General features: G+C 56.9%; 1 protein-coding gene across 2 annotated transcripts; it reads left to right on the top strand.

The window, feature by feature from the left end:
* The first annotated feature begins 1,826 nt into the window (after positions 1 to 1,826).
* ENTPD2 (ectonucleoside triphosphate diphosphohydrolase 2) lies at positions 1,827 to 19,396 on the top strand. 2 transcript variants are annotated; one of them, XM_088146798.1, is made up of 9 exons: positions 1,827 to 2,035; positions 11,052 to 11,169; positions 12,587 to 12,737; positions 13,826 to 13,985; positions 14,411 to 14,638; positions 15,431 to 15,700; positions 16,823 to 16,942; positions 17,680 to 17,814; positions 18,007 to 19,396. In XM_088146798.1, exons 1-9 carry the CDS (start codon positions 1,919 to 1,921, stop codon positions 18,208 to 18,210), a joined length of 1,503 nt encoding a protein of 500 aa, XP_088002924.1. In that variant the 5' UTR covers positions 1,827 to 1,918; the 3' UTR covers positions 18,211 to 19,396. The 2 variants fall into 2 exon arrangements, with proteins under 2 accessions (XP_088002924.1, XP_025021737.1); XM_025165969.2 differs by lacking the exon at positions 1,827 to 2,035 and adding an exon at positions 9,210 to 9,506.
* The last annotated feature ends 344 nt before the right edge of the window (positions 19,397 to 19,740 follow it).

The raw sequence follows: 19,740 nt of genomic DNA, 5'->3' as shown, positions 1-19,740 counted from the left end.
CTTTGGCCTTGTTCCCGTTCATCTAATAACAGATGTTTTCTTAAAGTCAGAATGAATTCCACCCTTCTCCTCCTTCCCAGAATTAGGGTCCTTCAGGAGGAAAAGAAAAAGAGGCCAGCCAGCCAGATGGGGGGCTGTTATGAAGAAGAAATGCCCCACTGGAGACGCCTTTCTCTGCCCAGTTCTGGAGAAAGCTAAGCCAGGTGCTCTCTTTTTTGCTGGTGGGCATCTTGGAGGCATCTGACGAACCTTCCTGGGAGCTTTTGAGCCAGGCTGCATCAGTTCTGCTCAGTTCGGGCATGCTTGCCGCTGGCACCTCTGCCCAGATGCTCCTCGTCTCGGATGTGGTTGAGCATTGAGGGCCATTGTCTTCTGCCCTGGAGAAGTTAGCATCCCAAGATCCTTTGGACTTTTGCCAAAGTGGAAATGCCAAGAGAGGGGCACCCCAGGCAAGACTGGGAGAGTCTCTGCTTCCAAATTCTTTCCATAAAAAAGTTAACATTTCGTGGGTCGGAGAGCCTGTGCGGCTGGCAGCTAATTTTGGAAGAACGGAACAAACTAAGTAGTACAAGGGAACTTGCTATAATTAGCAATTTCATTATCCACTAAATCTCACAGAGGGGGGCTATTTTATGCTACAAAGGTTCGTTTGTTCTCCTCTTGGCCTTTGAGTTGGCACGGAGGGCCCTGGGCGCCTTGCTCCGTCCAGCTCAGGGCTCCAGAAAGGCTGGTTGTAGAGATGTCAAACTTCTTTCAAAGGCCAGGATTTCAGGCAGGCTCCTCATCCATCGCTGGACCCTGCAAGGGCGTTGTAGGGGCAGGGCCCTCTTGGGGCTGTCTGTCTGTCTCCAGAGCATCCTTGGAGGGGCGTCTGGAAAGAGCCCCACTGGGGGAAGGTGTCTGGCATCGGGAAAGGACTCAAATAGGTCCTTTACCCAGGACGGTATTCCAAACCGGCGCCTTGCACCCTACGCCTGTATATCCTAACCGAACGTCCACCTGTTTGTTGCTGGGCCGGCTAGGCCACAAGTGACCAGACTCACATCCGAGGCAGCCAAAGCCGAGCCCACCGCCGGGGGGGGGCTTCAAAGTTGGGAGAGGGGCTTCTTCAATCCTGTCGGTCCCTCCGGCTCTTTTCCTTTCCAGCTTGCTCTGCTCCCGTGCTGGAATCTCCGGCAGCCAAAGGGTTACTTCCAGGGGAAATAATGAAAGGAAAGGGGTGTCCAGCCCCACTTTATAGGTGAGGCGAGTGGAAAGAAAGAGGCCTACTGAGTTGTTCCGCTGGCAGCCTCCAGCAGGGAAGTGCTCCCCGGAGAGCCTGGTGCAGGACGGGGGAAGCGGGCTCCCAGGCTTCCTGCCCCACAGCCACAGGCCAGCCTTAGGCGCGCTGCTCCCTCCCGGCCTCCCCGGTGGGGCTGGGCTGGGGGGGCAGGGGCAGGCGGGAGCCGAACCTGGCCAAAGACCCACCAGCGGTGCCTCCACCGCAGGCTAAGCTTGCAGAAGGCGAAGGTGGTTGGCCTTGGGCACAGAGCGCGGGTGCCAAGCCCGAAGGCGGGTTAGCGAGGCTGTGCCTCTGGTGGCCACGCAGGCCCGGGGCTGAAGGCCGGGCAGCCGAACTCTTGCAGCGCGCCCCCTCGGGGGTGCTGGGTACTGGAGAGATAGACTGCTCCTCCGCGCGGAGGCTCCTCAGAGCTGCGGTTTCCAAGGGGGAAGATGGAGCCTCCCCGCGACTCCTCCTCCTCCTCCTCCGGGAGGCAGATTTGGCAACTGGGAGGAGGCGGGGGCGCTCACCTGCCTCGCCTCCCGGGCCAGCCCTTCCCCGGCCGGGCGCGAAGGAGGCGGCGCTTCGGGGCGCTCTTCGGCTTCGGCTTCGGCTTCGGCGCGGGAGCGGAGCAGGCGCAGCGCGGGCGCCGGCAGCATGAGCCCCAAGAAGGCGGTGGCGGCGGCGCTGGGCGCGCTGTGCCTGGCGGCCGTGGCGGGACTCATCCTGCTCTGCGTGCCCACCAAGGACGTGCTGGAGCCGCCCGCCTTGAAGGTACCGCGCGGCCCGCACCCCGGGCTCCGCAGCCGACCCCCGGCCGAGCTCTTGCGCCGAGGCGGCCCCTTTGGCCCGCAGACCCCGGGAGCAGCGGAACCGCCGGCGGCGGAGGCGGGGTGGAGTTGGGCGACCGGGCGCGTCCCGAGGCTTCCCTGGGCGCGCCGGCCTTCGACCTTTCGCCTCCGGGCTTCTGGGCTGGCAGCCCTCGTCCGGCCGGCTCGTGGGCGAGAAGGCGCGGAGGGGCTTTTGCCGCTGCTCCGTCCGCTTTGCGGACTCGCGGCAGACCTTGACCCCCTGACGGGCACGAGGGGGAGGCCGGCGGCGGAGCGGGGGGGTTGGCGTCTTCCAGGCGAGGCGGAACGGGCTGGAGGGGCGTGGCGGGCAGGGGGTCTTTAGGGGCGCTTTTTCTGGGGGCACTTTGGGGGCGCGCCCTGCCTTTGTCCGGCAGATACCTGTTGGGGGCTCCGGAGTTCCGCTCCAGCGTTTGTGGGAGGGAGGAGGGGCCGGATGGACCGGAGCGCTGCAAGGGGGGTGGGCTGAGCTGGGCGCTGGGGCCGCACTCCGGGCGCGCTTGGGCGGCGGGCCGGCTTCTCGCCGCTTTCCTTCTGAGCTCCCTGCGTGCTCCTTGTCAGGGCGTGGAGAAGTTGGAAAGGAGTCCTGAGCCAAGGCTTTCCTCTCGCTCCAGAATGGGAAAGGCTGGGTGTGGTTGCGCCTCTGCCCGCCCGGGGTGGGGGGGCGAGAGCCAGAATGGTGGATCAGAGGGGCCTTTCCTGGGTGCCCACAGCCCTAAGCGGCCCATCAAGCTGTTGCTGTCTTGGGTGGAGAAAGATAGATTGCCTCTTTCTCTGGGGGTTCTGCTTAGTGAGGGGGCTCGCAGTGGAGTGGTTGCCCCCACCTTTAATAGCTGGTGAAGGTGGGGCTCCTGGCCCGGTCTTTGGGGGCAGCTGAGAGCCCCTGAGAGAGAAGCCTTGCTGTTCTCCTTAGTTGCATGGCCTAAGCGGAGACAATCATTTTCTGCCCCAAACAGCTTCCAAGCTAAACTCTGAACGGGGGAAGCTTCTCATCTTTGCAGAGGGAGTGAGTGAGTGGCCACCCACCTTTCTTTCCCTGAGGCATTTCCTAATTTTCAAAATGCTGATTGGCAAAACATCCCCCCCCCCGCCCCCCGTGGGCGCCTCAGCTCTTTCCTTAACTTTCTAAGCTAGACCTCTTCCAGTGCTTTTAGACTGCAAACCCCATCATTCCTGCCTGGGGTGATAGGAACTGTAGTGCAACATGATCACAACACTCTAACCCCTTTGCAACTATTTTCTGCACGCCCTCCATGTGGACTGCATCCTTTTTTGTTCTGCCTTTCTTTAAGTGCGCTTTGCATCCTTCCAGACAGGCACGTCAGTCTCGTAGGGCAACCTTCACTGTGGGATTCTGGGAGTTCTGGAGTGGGCTTGGTCGCCAAAGGGGTCATTCGGGTTTTTGGAATGGGGCAGACATTCCGGAAAGAAGGCTGGGCCAGGGAGACGTTGCCAAACTGGTTTGAATCTGCCAGGTTCCCTGCCATGGATCAGCCTTGAGGAATGTTGGGATTCTGGGAGCATCATTCTGCTTTTTTGGTTCCAGGAGGAAAACATGGTGGGGGAAGGTTCAAGGCTGGGATACCCCCATGCTCTGCGTCGGGGTTAAACATTAAGTTTATCAAGGGCACTTTGGTGCTGGGACAAGAGGATGAAATAACCTTCTTTGTGAACGTTCATAGTAAAAGAAAACCCCACTGGGTTCAAGTGTTCTGTGCCAGGGAAATCCAATTCCTCTCTTCCCACCACTTCATCGCTTATCTCAAGTTGGGGGGGGGGAGTCTTAAGCAATTGGTCAACACTTACCTTGCTTCGTTTCATTTGGTTATTTGGGTTGGAAAAACAACAAAAGAGTCTCTCCTTCCAGTTCTCTGGCTTCTAAAACTGGCAGCTGTGAATCCTGAGGTTTTATTTAGTTCTCCTCGGCCATTCAGGAAGTGAAACCTCCATGCTCTGCAGCAGGCTACCTCTGGGTATGAAATGCTGTGGGAGAAGCAGGCTTCCAAAGGGATAGCTTGGACCGCCTTCAGAGCCAGGGAGCTGGATTAACAGCCCACGGTGCTGGGACTGTGGTTCGGTTTCTCATCATCTCTGCCGCTACGGAGTCAAATAGCAAGGGACAGGGTGGGGCAAGGGACCCAGAGAAACTGTGGGGCAAACTGCGTTTCCTTCAGGAGCTGGTTTCCTCTGCCTTGGGCTGCCCGAGGGTGTAGGGTGGGCAGGTGGAAACCTTGTCAGGGTGGTGCACGTGGGGAACAGGAACATGCTCTTTCCCCACCATGTGTGCAGCTGGAGGACCATGCTTGTCCTTGGGATGCCACACCCTGGTTGTGCCTCCCACGCCTGGCACTTCTTACATTTCTTGAGGGCCCTGCCTAGGCCGTTTGTCAGTGCTTTGAAATGCGGGAGATCAGCTTTGCTCAGTGGGGCCCAGATTCCAGTGCTCGGGCAGCCTCCTTCCCTTCCGTGCAGAAGCCATGAAGGGTCTTGGCTCTGGCCGATGAACAGCTGGGAAAAGTTGGGGGGACGTCCCAGGGCTTTCGTGGGGCCATCGCTAATGGCCTGGCCTGCTTGCTTGGAATTAAGTCCCTGGATTTATCTGGGTGGGCTTCCAAGTCAGGACCCTCTCAGGCTGCTTGAAGCATCTTTCTCTTCCCTGTGACCAATTCCCATTTATTGTTTGGATTTTCCCCTGCAGGCTGAGTCAGGATTTAGTCGTGCTGAAAAGCTCTGTCTTGGGAAGGTGGGAGCATTCGCACGTAATCTGGGGAGACTTCCACCCAAGAACTTCCAGCTAGAAGGCTACCTTTCCCATGAGCAAAACCTCTAATACCTGCCTTCCCAGGACCCCCTCCCCTCCTTGCATTTCAGTCTCTCCAAGGACCCCAGACCCCCTGCTCCCTCCCCCACCGGTTCCTCTTCCAGGCAGTCCTCAAGGCTGTTTATGGGAGGCTCTGGGCCACGTGAGGAGCCACGGAAGCGCGTTCTCTTTTCCTTGAGCTGAGCTCTGCGGGGCCTCCTGTGAAGGTGCCAAGTGTGACTTCATTGCCTTCTTCCACAGAAAGCCCTGGAACAAGACAATGAACAACTTCGGCATTTTATTGCCTGTGCTTCAAAGAAAATGCATTTGTACATTTGTCTCTTCTCAGGGCTCTGGAGAGAGAATTAAGAGTTGAGGCTGGGAACGGGATGGGCGGCCACGAGGCGCCAGCTGTAAAAGCAGGGGACAGCGCAGCCTCAGGCCAGCCAACAGCGGAGAGGGTGTCGTCGGAGTCCCGAAGCACCGACCCGTTCCTATCAGATTCTCCGACTCCGAATTCCAAAGGGCTTGTCCTGAGAAGTGCCGCCAAGCCTTTGGGAGGTTAGAGAGGCTCCTGATGTGCACCTCAGGGGCAGCTGGTCGGCAGAGACCTCTGCCCCAATCCCCCCCCCCCCCGCAAGGGAGCTGGCAAGGGCTCTGCGTGAGTCAAGGCAAACCTGCACATTTCAGGGGCAGTCTCCTTGGAGAACTGGTCCAGGGCCAAGACATTTTGTTGGCTTGGAATGGTTTTAATGTGCACCTCCTCCTGGGCTCACTGAAATAACTGTCAGGGAACACAGATATTGCAGGAGCATTAAGTTTCTGGCGACTCTCCAAAGGATCGGCTTCCCGGAGGCCCGTAGGATGAAGCGATGTGCAGTGGAAGCAGCACAGCATCATGCGTCGCCTTGGGTGATGCGACATTGGGAGCAACCCAAGAGTTTTACGATGGTGGCAGTGAGAAGGAGGAGGAGGAGGAGGAGAAGAGGAAGGAGAAGGAGAAGAGATTAAAACAGTAGAGGGTCATATTAGGACGCTGCAAGGCTGCAGAGCGTATTCTAGAAAATCCTGACTCCCTCTTTCAGAGGCCGCTCACATGCTGTTGAGGCTCTGCCAGGAGAGAAGAGCCGCCCATGGTGTGCCAGGACTTCTCCAAGCGATCGAGGGGCTGGTCTTCTGTGGGATGGGAGCAAGCAGTTCTCACACGCTGTCTCTTGCAGGCTCTTCCCGTCTATTTATTTTCAAAGGGAAGAACGTTCTCCTCTGGAGTCCAGGGAGGGGGCCTCCCGTCTTCCCAGCACTGGGGTTGTGCATTTCCCCGTGCAGGGCGAAGCTTTCCGGGTGATTCGGGTAGTCCCTTCGGGTGGGGTGCGCTCAAGGGGAGGCATTTCTTTTCCCCGGGGAGATGCAAGCTTCAAGGGGAGGAGGTTACCGGCAGATCCTCACCTGGCGACGTCCAACTGGCTTCCCCTCGTGCCAGATCTCCTCCATCTAGCAGCTTCACCCTGGAGTGCTCAAGAACTTCCACCCGCTGAGGCTGTGGGCCTTGGCATTGCCAACTCAGCGCCACTCCAGCAAGAGAGGAGTGGAAGTCGTGCGCGAGGGAGGGTGACTCAGTTACTGCCTGCGTTTGGGGCTTGGGTTCCAGGTCCTTGCAATTAAACGGTGGCACTCAGAACCGGGTGTTACCTTCTCTCGCCTGGATTGCTTTGACCAAACAATGGCTCAGAGTCAGTGGCTGCTGCTGGAGGGAGGGGGGCCTGAAAGGGCCGCTGAAAGAGTGTTCGGTCCCCGAGTCTTCTAACGTGCAGAGTCGCCTTCTTCCTCCTCTCAGAAGAGAAGAGCCCAGAAGTTGGTTGATGGAGGCCTGAGAACAGAGGGAGAGAAGGCACCCGGGTCACATGGCACAGCTAACCCGTGGAATTCATTGCCAGAAGAGGCAGCGGTTGTGGCCAACTCAGTTGCCAGGGCACGCAAGTGACATTGAGCAAATTTCTTGATGGTTCAGCTTGTAATTTTTTAGTTGAGCGTGGTGCGAAGGAAAGCTGGATTAGGCTTCCTGAGATATTCTGCGGCTACGATTTGCACGTCTGGCAAGCACTCTGGTGCTGAAGGGTTGTACGTCTCCCCAGCAGAACCGCCTCCGCCCTCCAGATTTGCAGCCTTACCTTCTCCCCTGGCATCTGCATGGTGTTCCTGGCTGCGGGTGGGGAACCCCACCCATCTCTGTTGCAGAGGCTGTCGAGACTTGGGTGCCACGTCTCCTGGCTGATGGGGAAATATTTTGCAAAGATAACGTAGGCTCCTTGAGCGGGTGGGTGTCGGTAGCAAAGGGTCTCCAGGGGAATTAAAGTTAAGCTTCAAAGGGGGCAAGTAGCAGAACGTGCAGATTAATGTCAGACAAGCAGAGAACACAAACTGACGTTTAATGGTCTCTTTTGGGTGAGAACAGCCAAGGGTTGTGGGAAAACACAGATTGGTGCAACTAACCCAACCGATCGGGCTCTAAGGAATGTAACCGACGTACAGATTTAGGAGGCCGAATAGGCCAGGTCAGTTCTCCAGTTCCTTTTCCCTCTCTGCTGCAGGCTGATCTGCTTGTCGGAGGTCCCAGCCGGAATCCACCCCCCTCCCCAATTCATGCCTCTCTTTCGAAGCCTCGGAATGTTGTCAAACATTCCATCTGCTCCTCCGGAATGCAGATTGTGGCTCAACCGGTGCAGCTTCCGGTGGGGGGAGGCGGGTTTGGGGAGAGGGAAATCTCCCAAAGCGTTTAAGGCTGGAATGACTAGACCACGGGGGTGCAAACGCTCTCCTGTTGAAATTCCACCATCCAGTTTGACAATTAAAGGCTCCCTGGGTTAAGCAGAGGGGGTACCAGATAGGGAAGACGGCCGATGTAGGAGGTGGGGGGGATTAGAGCAGCCAAGGATTGGTTTGGAGAAGATGCCCTGGTTTTCAAGCAGAGGCTGCACCAGGCTGAGCGGGGTGGGGGTGGGGGGGAGGAATTCCTCAGGGCCCAGGGACGGGAAGAGGTTTCCTGCTGCAGAAAATGAAGTCTTGGGTGAAAGAGACGTGGTTTTTAACCAGGAGAAAGAGCCAGGTGGGTGGGGGGAGCCTGGCAGGACTTCCCAAGGATAGGAAGGTCTGCCCATCACAATCGTGGGGAAGGCCAGGACCTAAAAGATCTGAGAGCAAACACAGGGGAGTGTGAAGGGTGGAGGTATTGGAGTCTTCGGGGGGGGGGAACTGGAGAAAGACATTGTTCAGCTCAGAAGTGAGAGGCACAGTGCTCTTTTCCATGGCTCCTCGGTGCCTTTTCTCATCGTGATCTCAGTCTCCGCACCACACAGCGACCTGGGGGTCCCTTGTTCTTGATTAGGTCTGGGAGGGGGCTTCCCGTCTGGGGCGAGAAGTGCTGGCAGAGGAGAGCAAGGCGCCACCCGAGTAAGCCTCTTTGCCGGGAGCTGAAACCTCGCTGCCAAATTATAGTATTTGTTTTGATTTTGTTGCTTGCTGGCGTGCTGGACAGGCGGTCTCTGGAGGCTGATCAAGTCGTTGCTTGTAGTGAACTAGCGAGTCTCGCCCTGCAAATTTCTCCACCTGGAGCTGTAAATGAGAGTCTTGGAAAAATATTTAGCATGGCCTCTGCCAGTTCTGACTAAGAGTCAGGCTGTCCAGGTTTCCTGTGCATGGCTAGGATAATACACGTGCACTAGAGATCATGCGTATTGAGCCAATTGTTGCTTCGTTCCCTCCAGCAAATGCCAAAATCACAAAGGTGTCATTTGCGTGGGCTCTGCGCCACCCAGAGTTTGGAGCCTTTGGAAAGCGCCCGGTGGGAGAAGGGCCCCCCCCCCGCCATCTTTGGGGGCTTCAGAGCTGCAGACTCTTGGGACGAACAGTGGCTGTCAGGTTCCCCCCCCCCCGCACAAAAGCACCGCATCCCGCTCTGCCCCGCGCGCTGTGGCTGGCCGATGTTGCGCCTCGTCTTCTGTTGCTCGAGCCAAACTCTCCATTCCCGAGAGGTGCTTTGTGCCAGCTGTGGCAGAATTTCTCTCTGTGGTCAAGGGCTCTCTTGGTGGTGGAACTGTGGCTGGTGAAGTGGGGGGAGAGACCCGGAAGGTTTGGTGGCCCAGTGCCACGAAGGAGCTTAAGGGAAAGGCAACAGGGCAGTTCTAGCCTCGCCTCACGTAGCCGGGGGACCTGCTTGGCTTCCCGGGGTGCCAGGCAAAGTGAGGTGGAGGATTCTGCAGGATGCACCCTGGCCAGGGGACGGGGAAGGGGAAGAGGAGAGGAGCCCAAGCAGGTGGGCATGGGGGCAGCCTTGCTCGGCTGCAGCTTGGAGGAAGTGGGCTCCCCTGTCTGCTCCGGGTGTCTGCCCCGCCACATCTTGAAAGCAGAGTTGTTTGCTTGCAAGGTGCCCCGACCTTGCAACCAGAGAAGAGGAGAGATCACGCCCGCCACACGCCTCAAGTCGAGTCAAGTGGAAAAGCTTGGGATTGCACCATCAGGCGACTACAGGAAACCAGTTGCACAACCCAGAAGAGGCCTAGCAGCAAAACCTACATCTGGACAGCTTTTTGCAGCCTCGGAGGTGCGATGTGGGTGGCAGGACTTTGCTCCGCCTGGGCGGATGCAGGGAGAGCGAGGGGCGTGACTAGAAGCGGGGTGGCTTGCTCCGCTGTGCTGCGCTAGAAGGCCTCTGCTTTGGTTTGGGGGTCTTCAGCCCGTGGCTTGTCAAACGTGGCTCACGGCTTCGCCCGTTGCGGGAATGCAGTCGGCTACCGTGGCTCAAAGCTCAAAGGCCGAACCGTGCCGGCTCTCCAAATCTCTCGTTCTCCTGCGCTTCTTGCTGCGGGATGGTGGGGCAACCGAAGCCTAAATCTTGCGTTTCTGCCCTCTGGCAGACGTGCCAAGGAGCCTTTCAGAAGGACCGTGAGATCGCAGAAGGGCTGTGTGAGTCCGCCATTTCCCCAAAGCCAGCGGTGTGCCTGCCGCCCCCCTATTTGCCTAGTAGGGAACGAGGTGGGGGGTAACAGTGGTCGCCCCTCTTCGGAAGATGCTCCTTGGGCGGAGATCTTTGGAAGGGTTGACTAGGAAATCCCCAGGTGTCCAGAAGGCCGTATGTATGTATGTATGTATGTATGTATGTATGTATGTATGTATGTATTTATTTATTTATTTAATATGCCGCCCACCTCCCCCCGGAGAGGGCAGGTGCTGCTCCGCTCGGCCTGGGCTCCCCAGCAGCCGCCTTGCCCCCACCGGGAGACTCTGCTGCGCCTGATGGGACTGCTGCGCTTAAAGCGGGACACGGGCGTGGGGTGCGGCTGGCCAGGGCAAAGGTGCCTCAAAAGGCACGGGCTGGTAGATTTTTTGCTCCCTGGCCCTGGGCAGCTCAGTCCAGAGGGGGATGAGGGTGCTCCGCCCATGCCCAGAGGCTCCTGGTGTCCGTTAGGTGGGACTATTTTCCCGGCTGTTCTTGTGTTATGTTTTGTTCAGGTACGTGATTGTGTCACCTGGCTGCGCAGAGTGGCGTACGCAATCCTTCTCCCCGCCTCTGCTTTTCCTCACAGCAACCCTGCAGAGTAGCTCTACAAGAGAGAAAGTGCGGGGGTGCACAGTCGGGTCGGGATGTTCCCAGCCAAATGGGGATGGGGGCACATAACGTGGGGGGAATCTCCAGACAGGAAAGACTCAGATGTAACCTTGATTTGGGGAGGGGCTCCGGGCTGGGTGGGTGGGGCTGGCAAGCGTTCCTTAAGGGTGCCAGAGGGCTGCCAACTAAAGGTAATTCCACCCCCCTTCAGCAAAAGCAGTCCAACCCACCCAGAGACCACGAGCGTGTCAAATTCTGACGACACGCCTTGCCGCTCTAAGCATTTTGTGGGCACACGGAAACCATTTGTGGGTGTGTGGGTGTTAATATTTTCTGCGCTGTTTCTCTGACCAAGAAAAGTGGGAGTTCTCACCCCGCTTGGAGTTCCCGGCGGCCCTGCGAGGCGGTTGGTTGGCGAGCGACAGACGTCACCTTGCGGTCCCGTCCCCTGGCTGCCCAGCGCGTCTTTGGCCAGAACTGGGGATCCGACTGACGTTCCCAACCGCCCTCCCTCTTTCTTCTCCTTCTCCTTCCGTGCAGTTTGGGATCGTTCTGGATGCGGGGTCCTCCCACACGGCCATGTTTGTCTACAAGTGGCCGTCCGACAAGGAGAACGAGACCGGGATCGTCAGCCAGCACAGCGACTGCCACGTGAAGGGTAGGCAGAATTCAGGGGTCCCGCTGCCCCCCACATCGTTCGCGGGAGGGAACTGTTTGTCCTCGCAGAGACAGGGCTGCTTCTGCACTGAGCCCAGCCTACCTTGCAGGGGGGGAATTGGGAGGAGGCTAACTCGAGCGTCTGAAGCAAAGGCAGGATATAAATAAACCTGGTATCTTCATGGCGGCCGCCTTCCTCTGACTTAAAAACAGGGACACGAATCGTTGTCCCCTCCCCCAGCAGCTATAAGATAAGCACGGGAGCTCCTGGAGAGAAGGTTCAGGAACTCATGCAGGGATGCCCCAGTCCGCCTCCTCTGAAGGTCACTGCCATCTCTTATCCCTGCTTTGGAATGGAGGCACGTGGGACCCCGAGGTGGGATGTACCGAGCCCCAGAGGCGGAGAGGGAGCAAGGACTCACCAAGGGGTGTGGCAAACAGCCTCCGCAGTGGGACGGTGTGCAGGGTGAAAACAAGAGGCGCTTCCCCAATGGGCGCCCTCCCAAAATGTTGGACAGGGGTCCCTTCGTCCCCAGCAGCCGGGAGACGCCAGGCCCAGAGAGAGTCTCTCTTCCTTTTCGAAACCCAGGGCCGCTCGAGATGCCACCCGTGGGCAGAGACGTGTTGGCGGCAGGCCTGGGAAAGCCCCGTTTGGGCAGGCTTGTCAAGGGGCAAGGGGCTTGTTCGATCTTGTGCCCGGGCAAGCCGACGTTCAGGGTGACTTAGAGCTGGCAGAGTCTCGCTGCCAGTCCAGGCTTCCATTCTGCGTTTTGTACAACAGCACTGGCAGAACAATGGGGTTTTGGCAGGCTCCCTCTTCTCCTTTGTCCGTTCCTTTTTTCCCATGGTTATCAGACAAAGAACTGGCACGACCCACCTGGTTTAAGACCTGTGGCAGCTGCTGGAAAGAAAGACCTGTGGGGTCCTCTGGGGGGGCGAGTGCGCGGGCATGGCCTGGCAGGGGGCCAGGTGCTTGTCAAACGGCCCGTGAGAACAGGAACTGTCCCTGGTAGAGGGTGTGCCAGGCATGGAGCCGGCTTTGCCATGCCCCAGTGGCAACCTAATCCTGGCCTTTGTTTGGGCAGCTGGCAAGGTTTGGGGGGGGCTCTTGCAAGAGGCAACCAGAGGCCTCAGCGGTCTTCCCCAGTCTTGCCTTTTTCAGATGTCTGGGACTGAATTCCCAGCACGGGGAGCACATCAGGAGAAGGCAATGCCAGAACAAAATCCGGGATGAGCCTAGCCGTGCCTGAATCAGCGACCTCCCGCCCACGCGTTTCTGCCAGGCACTGAAGAACGTCTTGACCCCCTCAGCACCTGGCGTTATAGAGAAGCCCCCACCGCTCTGCACGCTAGGCAGGCCCACCCTGGCCCGGGCAGGGATCCTCCTGGCCGGGGACTCACGGCTGATGGCTTTGCAGGGGGAGGCATCTCCAGCTACGCCACAGACCCTCCGGCAGCCGGGCAAAGCTTGCGCGCGTGCCTCGACCAGGCCCTGGAGGACGTCCCGAAGGCGAGGCATGCCATCACGCCCCTCTACCTTGGAGCCACGGCTGGCATGCGGCTGCTCAAGTAAGGCCTGACTGACCTCCAGCCCCAGTGGAGACTCTCCCCGGGCATCTGGGAGGCTGGGTTGGGCCATCAGTCCATTCCTGGCCCAGCACCAATCCCCCCCTTGGGTTATATCCTGTCCCGGGGTGCCCACTGCCCTCCCCGGATTGCCCTTCCCAGCGAGACAGCAGCCCCATTATTTTTTTGCAACAAAAGCAGCAAAGAATTGGGTCACGCTGCAAACATTAACACATTTCCTGTTGCGTAAAGTTGGTGAATCACCCTCCCCTTCATTGGATAGAGAGTCCTGAGGAGGGAGGATTGAGTTAAGCTGAGCTGGTGCTGGAGGTGAGAAAGACCCGGGGTGGGTGGGGGTGAAATAAGCCGTGGAAGGGGAAGATTATCAGTAGGTAGCGAGGATGAACAAAATGGTCGTTTGGTGCCACAGCTCCTAAGTTCTTGCAAGATCTTTGAGTGAGGGTCAGTCTTTTCCTGCCTTCAGGCTGTAGAAGTGCCCCTGTGCCCTTTCAGCTCCCGGGTGAGTTTTGTGCCCATTTTGTGCTCTTTCAGTGATGCCAAGATCTCCTCCTCTTCGGTTCGTTCCCCCCAAAGCTTCTTAGTGCCTCAGTTTCTTCGGTTCCCGGGGCCGATCCCTGTCCGAGGAGGAGGCAAACGCACGTGCCTGGGTCAGAAATTCCTCACTGCACGGGCTCCAGCGATGTGGATATTTTTGCTAAGGAAACATTATAAGGCTCGTGCAGGTCAGCAGGGCTGGCTTCTCCAGGCAAACTGGCTTGTCTGCACTGCTGATGTTCGCATAAAACTCTTCCTGGTTACCAGCTGAATTCATTTTCTGGACTCACGATTCATGGAAACATTAAACTAGCCAGATGGGGGAGAATCACACAATATGCCAAATCGCGCAAAGGGTGGGGGGTGGCCCAGCCTGGCAGCCACGAGACCTCAAACAGAACCGGGTTAACACTTGTGTGTGAACCTACGAGTGCAGTGTCAGCTAGCTAAAAGGGCACATTCAGAGAGATCCCTAGAGTCAATTTAGACCCCTGGTCCAAATCGTGAAGTATTTAAGTGTGTGTGTGTGTGTGTAGCATTTTTGACCCTCAGGCTTCAGACAGTGTCCTCGAAGCTGTCACTGCCACGCTGAAGCAATACCCCTTTGACTTCCGGGGAGCCAGGATTCTGAGTGGAGAGGATGAGGGCTTATTCGGGTGGGTCACCGCTAACTACCTCCTGGAGAACTTCATAAAGGTAGGACCGATTTGCTTCCGGCCAGTCCTAGCCTTGCTTTTAACCGGGGCTCTGGGCAAATACGGAGTGAAGCCCCCTGGAAATTCTCTTCCTTACGCCTCTTCCTCTGAGCCGCGTGCAACTGGGCCGCCTTGCTCTGACGGCACAGCAAGGGCACAACCCATTGGGCCATTGGTTTAGCTTCGCTGAGGTCACTGAAGTTAGGCCCAATTTGGCCCCAAATACTGTCCCTCTGCCTGCCTCCTGAGGGAAAGGAGGAGTGCAGGGCACGCTCTGCAGTTTGGAGCCCTAGGGGGAGGAAGCGCTTTGCAGGAGGAGAAGTGAAATTTGGACAGCCCCAGGGTCCTGAATGCTGCCAAAGCCTTCAGTTAAAATACGGAGCCGAGAGAGAGCTCTGGGGGCCCTGCCGTGTCTTCTCTTTCCAGTACGGGTGGATCGGGCGGTGGATTCGCCCAAAGAAAAAGACGGTGGGCGCCATGGACCTGGGCGGCGCCTCCACCCAGATCACCTTCGAGACCACGGGGACAATCGAGAGCCCCACCAACGAGGTGACGCTGAAGCTGTACGGGCAACCCTACAAAGTGTACACGCACAGCTTCCTCTGCTACGGCATGAATGAGGTCCTCAACCGGCTGGTCTCCAAGGTCCTGAAGGTGCGCCCCTGGGCAGGAGCGGGGGGCCGAGGGCAGAAGCGCAGGGAGTGAGCCGCGGGGCCAAGGCTCCGTTTTTATAGGGCCCACTCGGTGGGGATTGGCTCCTGCAGCCGACAAACGTTCCCGCGGGGGGTGTTGCACGGGGCCCCCCACGGCACAGGATGTCCCGTGCAGTGGAAGCCCTGGCGGAGCGAGGGTTGAGATCCGGACCCCAGGGCCACCCTCTGGGCACCCCAGATCCCGGCAGGAGCACTTTCCGGGCGGGAGAACTTCCGGCACGTGCGACGCAGCCTCTGGTTGCTCCTGTGGAGAGAGTTGAAGAGCTCAAGAGCTGAAGCAGGGCCACTGAGGAGAGATGGGGCAATGGGGTGTGTTTGAAGGGGACCCCCGATCCGGTCGTTTTGCATCAACCTGCCAGACAGGGCCCGGCCTGTCTTTAAGCTGGAAGGCAGTCCCGGTGGCTCTCAGATGCAGGCGGTGCCCTCCTTTTGGCTCTCTGGCAACCAGGCTGCAGCAGGTGCCTTGCAGGACTGGTTTAATGTCCCCAGTGGCCCGAAGCAGCCTGCTGCACGACACGGCAGAGGCGCAGAGTCCCGTGTCCCTAGGAGATGGGGAGGGCGGAGGCGGCCTTCCTGCAGCCCCTCAGTGCTGGAATCTCTGCTCCATTTCAGTTGCCTTCCTTCAGCGGGGACGGGACTCGCCCGCCATCCTGGGGATGGCAAACGCCATGGGGGGCACTTAGCCTTCTCTCCTGCTTCACCATTTCTCTCCCTGCGATTTCTCCCTGCGCAGGCGAACGGCTACACCCTCCGAGTGAGCAACCCCTGCTGGCCACAGGGCTTCAAGCGCAGCTTCCCCATGGAAAGCGTCTACGGGTCTCCCTGCGCCAGCCCCGAGAAGCCCACCAACTACTTCCCCAAGGCCATGGTGAACATGAGCGGCTCTGGGGACGCAGCCCAATGCTTGCTGCACGCGGAGAGCCTCTTCCAGTTCACGGACTGCCCCTACTCCCGCTGCTCCTTTGACCGAGTCTTCCAGCCCCCCATCGAGGGAAACTTTATCGTGAGTCTCGTTGCCGCCGCTGGGACAGAAGCAGCGGGCCCAGAGCGCGGGCCTTTCTGCTGCTGCCCCCCCACAAGGGTCGGAGGGGTCAGAGCGTCCGTGGGCCGGGCGATACCCGGTTAGAATAGCTGCCGACGATTCTTCCCTCTTTCTCCACGCGTTCCTGTTCCCTGTGCCATTGCGCTGAAGGGGCAAAAGGCACGGGGATCAAAATGGGGCCCGGAGGGAGTTGGGGCCCTGCAAAAAAAAGCAGAGGAGGCAGGCAGGGCCTCCAGAACCTGCTGCTCGGGGTCTCCACCGGATTCTGGTGAGGGAAGCGTCTCGGATACGTTGGGAGTGCAGCTCTGTGCAACGCTGTAAACGCCAGCCGCTGCAACCCACCCCTCCAAGGAAGGATGCCTAGCTCAGAGGGTCTCCTGTGCAGGCATGGCTTGTTCCCCTTCCCCAGCAAATTGCACAGACCCTGCTGGGAGGGTCCCCCTGAGCCCAAACGCAGCAGCAACGCTGGCTTCCTCTCTTTCCCCTCTGCAAGGAAGGAGCGCTGCTGCCCCCTGCTGGAGACGAGTGGCATGGCACCCCTTTTCCCGTTCGGCTTGGGGCTGGGCGTGCTCTCACTACTTATTGATTCCTTGCTTCACTTCACTTCACCTCACTTCACTTCACCTCACTTCAGTTGTCTTCCATTTCACTCCAGTCTGGCCTGTGTTGCCTGGCTCAGCTTTCGTGTTTTATAAAGTCAAGTCTCCTTCAAGTTGGTGACTTGATTCGCGTCTACGGCAGCAACACAGAAGTGGGCGCACCGTGGCTTTTCGGATTCTTTTGCAACTTCCCAGTTTCAGCTACAGCGCAGCTCTGTGCAAGGCTGCAAACGCCAGCCGCTGCAACCCACAGGACCTGGTGGAAGGACCAGATCCACCCTGCTTCATTTTTTAAGAGAGTTCAGTTTGGGTCAGCACTGCCTCTCCCCCCGCTTCTGAAATAGAAATGACATAGATTATCATATATGTTTAACCGTTTTTAACAAATGTGCTGGATCAATCCCAGTGGTAATATCACTGCAGCAGATCGGGTATAAGGACCTTAAGTGATTTTGTCTTTCCCCCGTTTCTTCTTCCATAATAGGCCTTCTCTGCATTTTTCTACACGGTGGACTTCATCCGGTCAGTGATGAACAGACCGGTGGCCACGCCAGATGACCTCAGAGAAGCTGCGGGGGACATCTGCAGTACAACATGGACCGAGGTGGGTTTGTCCCCCAGGATCCTCCTTCACTAATACAACCAGGGGCAAATTCAGCTTTGCTAGACACGTCGTTGCGGGTGGGGTTTTTTCCCCCTAGAACAAACACCTGAAAGATTTTTATAAAAAATGGGTTTAAACCTGAACTGAAATTGAGAGTGCAGCGGTTCATGTGCAGGACAAGAGCTGGCAGCTTCATGGGTGTCCTCTGGTCTCTTGCCATCTCTAAACCAGGTCTATCTCACAGGTCTGTTGGGAGAATTAAAAAAAGGGGGAGATTGGATCGTGGACATTTCCTTGAAGTACCTGCAGAAGAAGGAAATGAACATAATTCATATCTAAAATGAATACCATGTTTGTTTCTACTCTAATGTTTGGGGTGGAAGAGACCAAGCATGTTTAACTGCCCTTTATCAGAGGATCTTGGGGTTTGGGACGCAGCCCGCCAGTAAAGGCAATCTGCAGCAATGCAAGAGAGAAAAAAGGTTTAGCCCCTTAAGGATAAGCAGAGAGGAAGAGCAGCAGTCAGTGGGGAGTCCCCAGGAGGATTTTGAGAAGGCAGCCCCTCACAATGTGGCCTGGCCAAGGACAAACTGCAGATGAAGCCCTTTGAAGTTGGAATGAATAATTGTGAAAGAATTCATTGTGGATGATGAATCATCTTCTCTCTCAGCCATTAAGGGGGAGGAGAGGTAAATAAAGTCAGAACTCAGCCCCAGCATTTCTTTCTGCCCCTCCAGCTCCTTAAGAAAGCGCCGAAACTGGAGACCCATTTGCAGAATTACTGCTCGATGGCCACCTTCGTCTCGCTGCTGCTCACACGGGGCTACTCTTTCAGCAACAGCACTTTCCCCACCATTGCCTTCCAGCAGAAGGTAAAGCTTTTCTGGCCTGCTTTGCAAGGGGAGGGAGGCCAAACAGCTGCTAACCAGGGGACTGCAGTGGACCGGCCCCGGCTGGCTGGGGTCCCCACGTCCTGAGAGCAGCCGCCGGATTGGGCGGGCGGGCCGAGGCTCAGGGTTGGGCCTGACAGAGTCTTTGTGCAATGGGTTTTCTTGCTTTTGCAGGCCGGGGACACGACCATTGGCTGGGCCCTGGGCTACATGCTAAATCTCACCAACATGATCCCGGCAGAAGAGCCCAGCTTCCGGAAGAGCTCCAGCTTCGGCCCTTGGGTCGGCCTCATCCTCTTGTTCGTCGCCATCCTCCTGGGCAGCTTAATGAGCATCTTCTGCCTGCTGAGATCCTCCAAGGGACGGGGGGCAATGTAGTGTCTGCGGGAGCGCTGGCCGCGTGTGGGGCGCAGGACGCCAGCTATCTCCTGTCCGGCCTTGCCTGGGAACTCCAGCCTCTGGCCAAAACCCAGGAAGGAAGAAACCAGGCCCAGATGAAGAACCACTCTCCACGGAGGCAGACGATGCCTCGCACGGGTCCTTGGGCGCTCAGTCCACCAACTTTCCTGCCTCCGTTTTCCTTCCTGAAGGGTCACGAGGCTCCCCAAAAAAGGACGCCGCCATCCACAAGGAAGGCCTTCCGAGTCCCCCATCCCTTCCATTCTTCCTGTCTAGTTGTTAGATTCAGGAATTCCCAGTTGGAGTTCAGACATCCGGGGGCCTTGATCCCAACCGGACTCTGCCTCCGTGAACAAATGACCCCGGGAGGAAACATCGCCACCCATCTCTTTTCTATTGACTATGGACGTTGGAAGGGATGACAACCCACTGGATGTTGCTGCCTGTCTGCAAACACCAGTCGTCTTTGGAAACTGCGGTCCCTTAAAAAGCAAATTTGTTTGTCCAAACAATGTACCACGGGAACTTTAATCGGGCGCAAGCTGTCCGGACTTCCACTGGACTGAAGTCATTGGCAGGGGGGTTGATCCCATCTCTTAGCACAAGTTGTTGTTCCAGTTTTGCTCAAGACTTCATGGAGATGTTCGTGGTGCGTTTGGGGCAGCCATGTGGATTTCCGACTGTAAACCACAGCCGTGGGACTTCCATTCACGTACAGACCAGGTCTGGCTTGGCTTAGCATTTTGAGATCACCCAACATCACCTAGCTGGACATCTTTTAGGGAACTGAAATCTAGCAAACTGCCTTTACCTCTGTTGAGACACTCCTCTTTTTCTGCTTAGTACATACTGTAAATAAGAGATCCTCTTCCTCCACCCACACACCCTTCATTGACCTCCTGACCCCAGAACGAAAGCTTATTGCAGGAACAAACCCTGTTTTGGAGTTTTCCTTGGTAGAGTGATGGCATGGCTCCCCCCAACCTTTGGGAATCTTTTTTTTCCCCAAATCTTTTCCAGAAATTAGGGGAAGACTTGCTTTCTTTCTGCAAGAAAAATCCAACGGGTGCTTGTGTTTCTTGCACTCTTGGGTGTCAAACCCATCCATGAGACACTTTGAACAATGTTTAACTCAAAAATTAAAAATAGTCCACATTTGAATTTATATTTTTGAGTTTACTTTGGATCCTTCCATTTCTTAGTGTACAATACACATGTCAATTGTGAAACTGCCAGGATTGTATAAAGTACTGTTACCGTGATGAGACAGCTGTATTTCAACCCAATTTGACCTCTCCCCCAGCACCCTTAAAAAAATACCTAAAGTTTCAATTCATAAAATTAAATTCAGTGAAGAGATGGCTAAGTTAGATGATTTCTGCATAAGAACTACCTTTAATCAGGGTGTACAGGCAGCAGAATTGCAATCTTCTGCTTTTCTGCCTAGGAATAAATCCCACAGAAGATGATTGGATTTATTTCTATGGGGACAAGTAGACGGTTGTGTCG

The sequence above is a fragment of the Python bivittatus genome, unplaced genomic scaffold (genome assembly GCF_059951505.1).
Source record: "Python bivittatus isolate LINGU-HERP-01145 unplaced genomic scaffold, Pbiv_v1 ctg000160_np1212, whole genome shotgun sequence".
Lineage (NCBI taxonomy): Eukaryota > Metazoa > Chordata > Lepidosauria > Squamata > Pythonidae > Python > Python bivittatus.
Note: the sequence above shows the minus strand (reverse complement) of the source record. Positions and strands in the feature narration are given on the sequence as shown.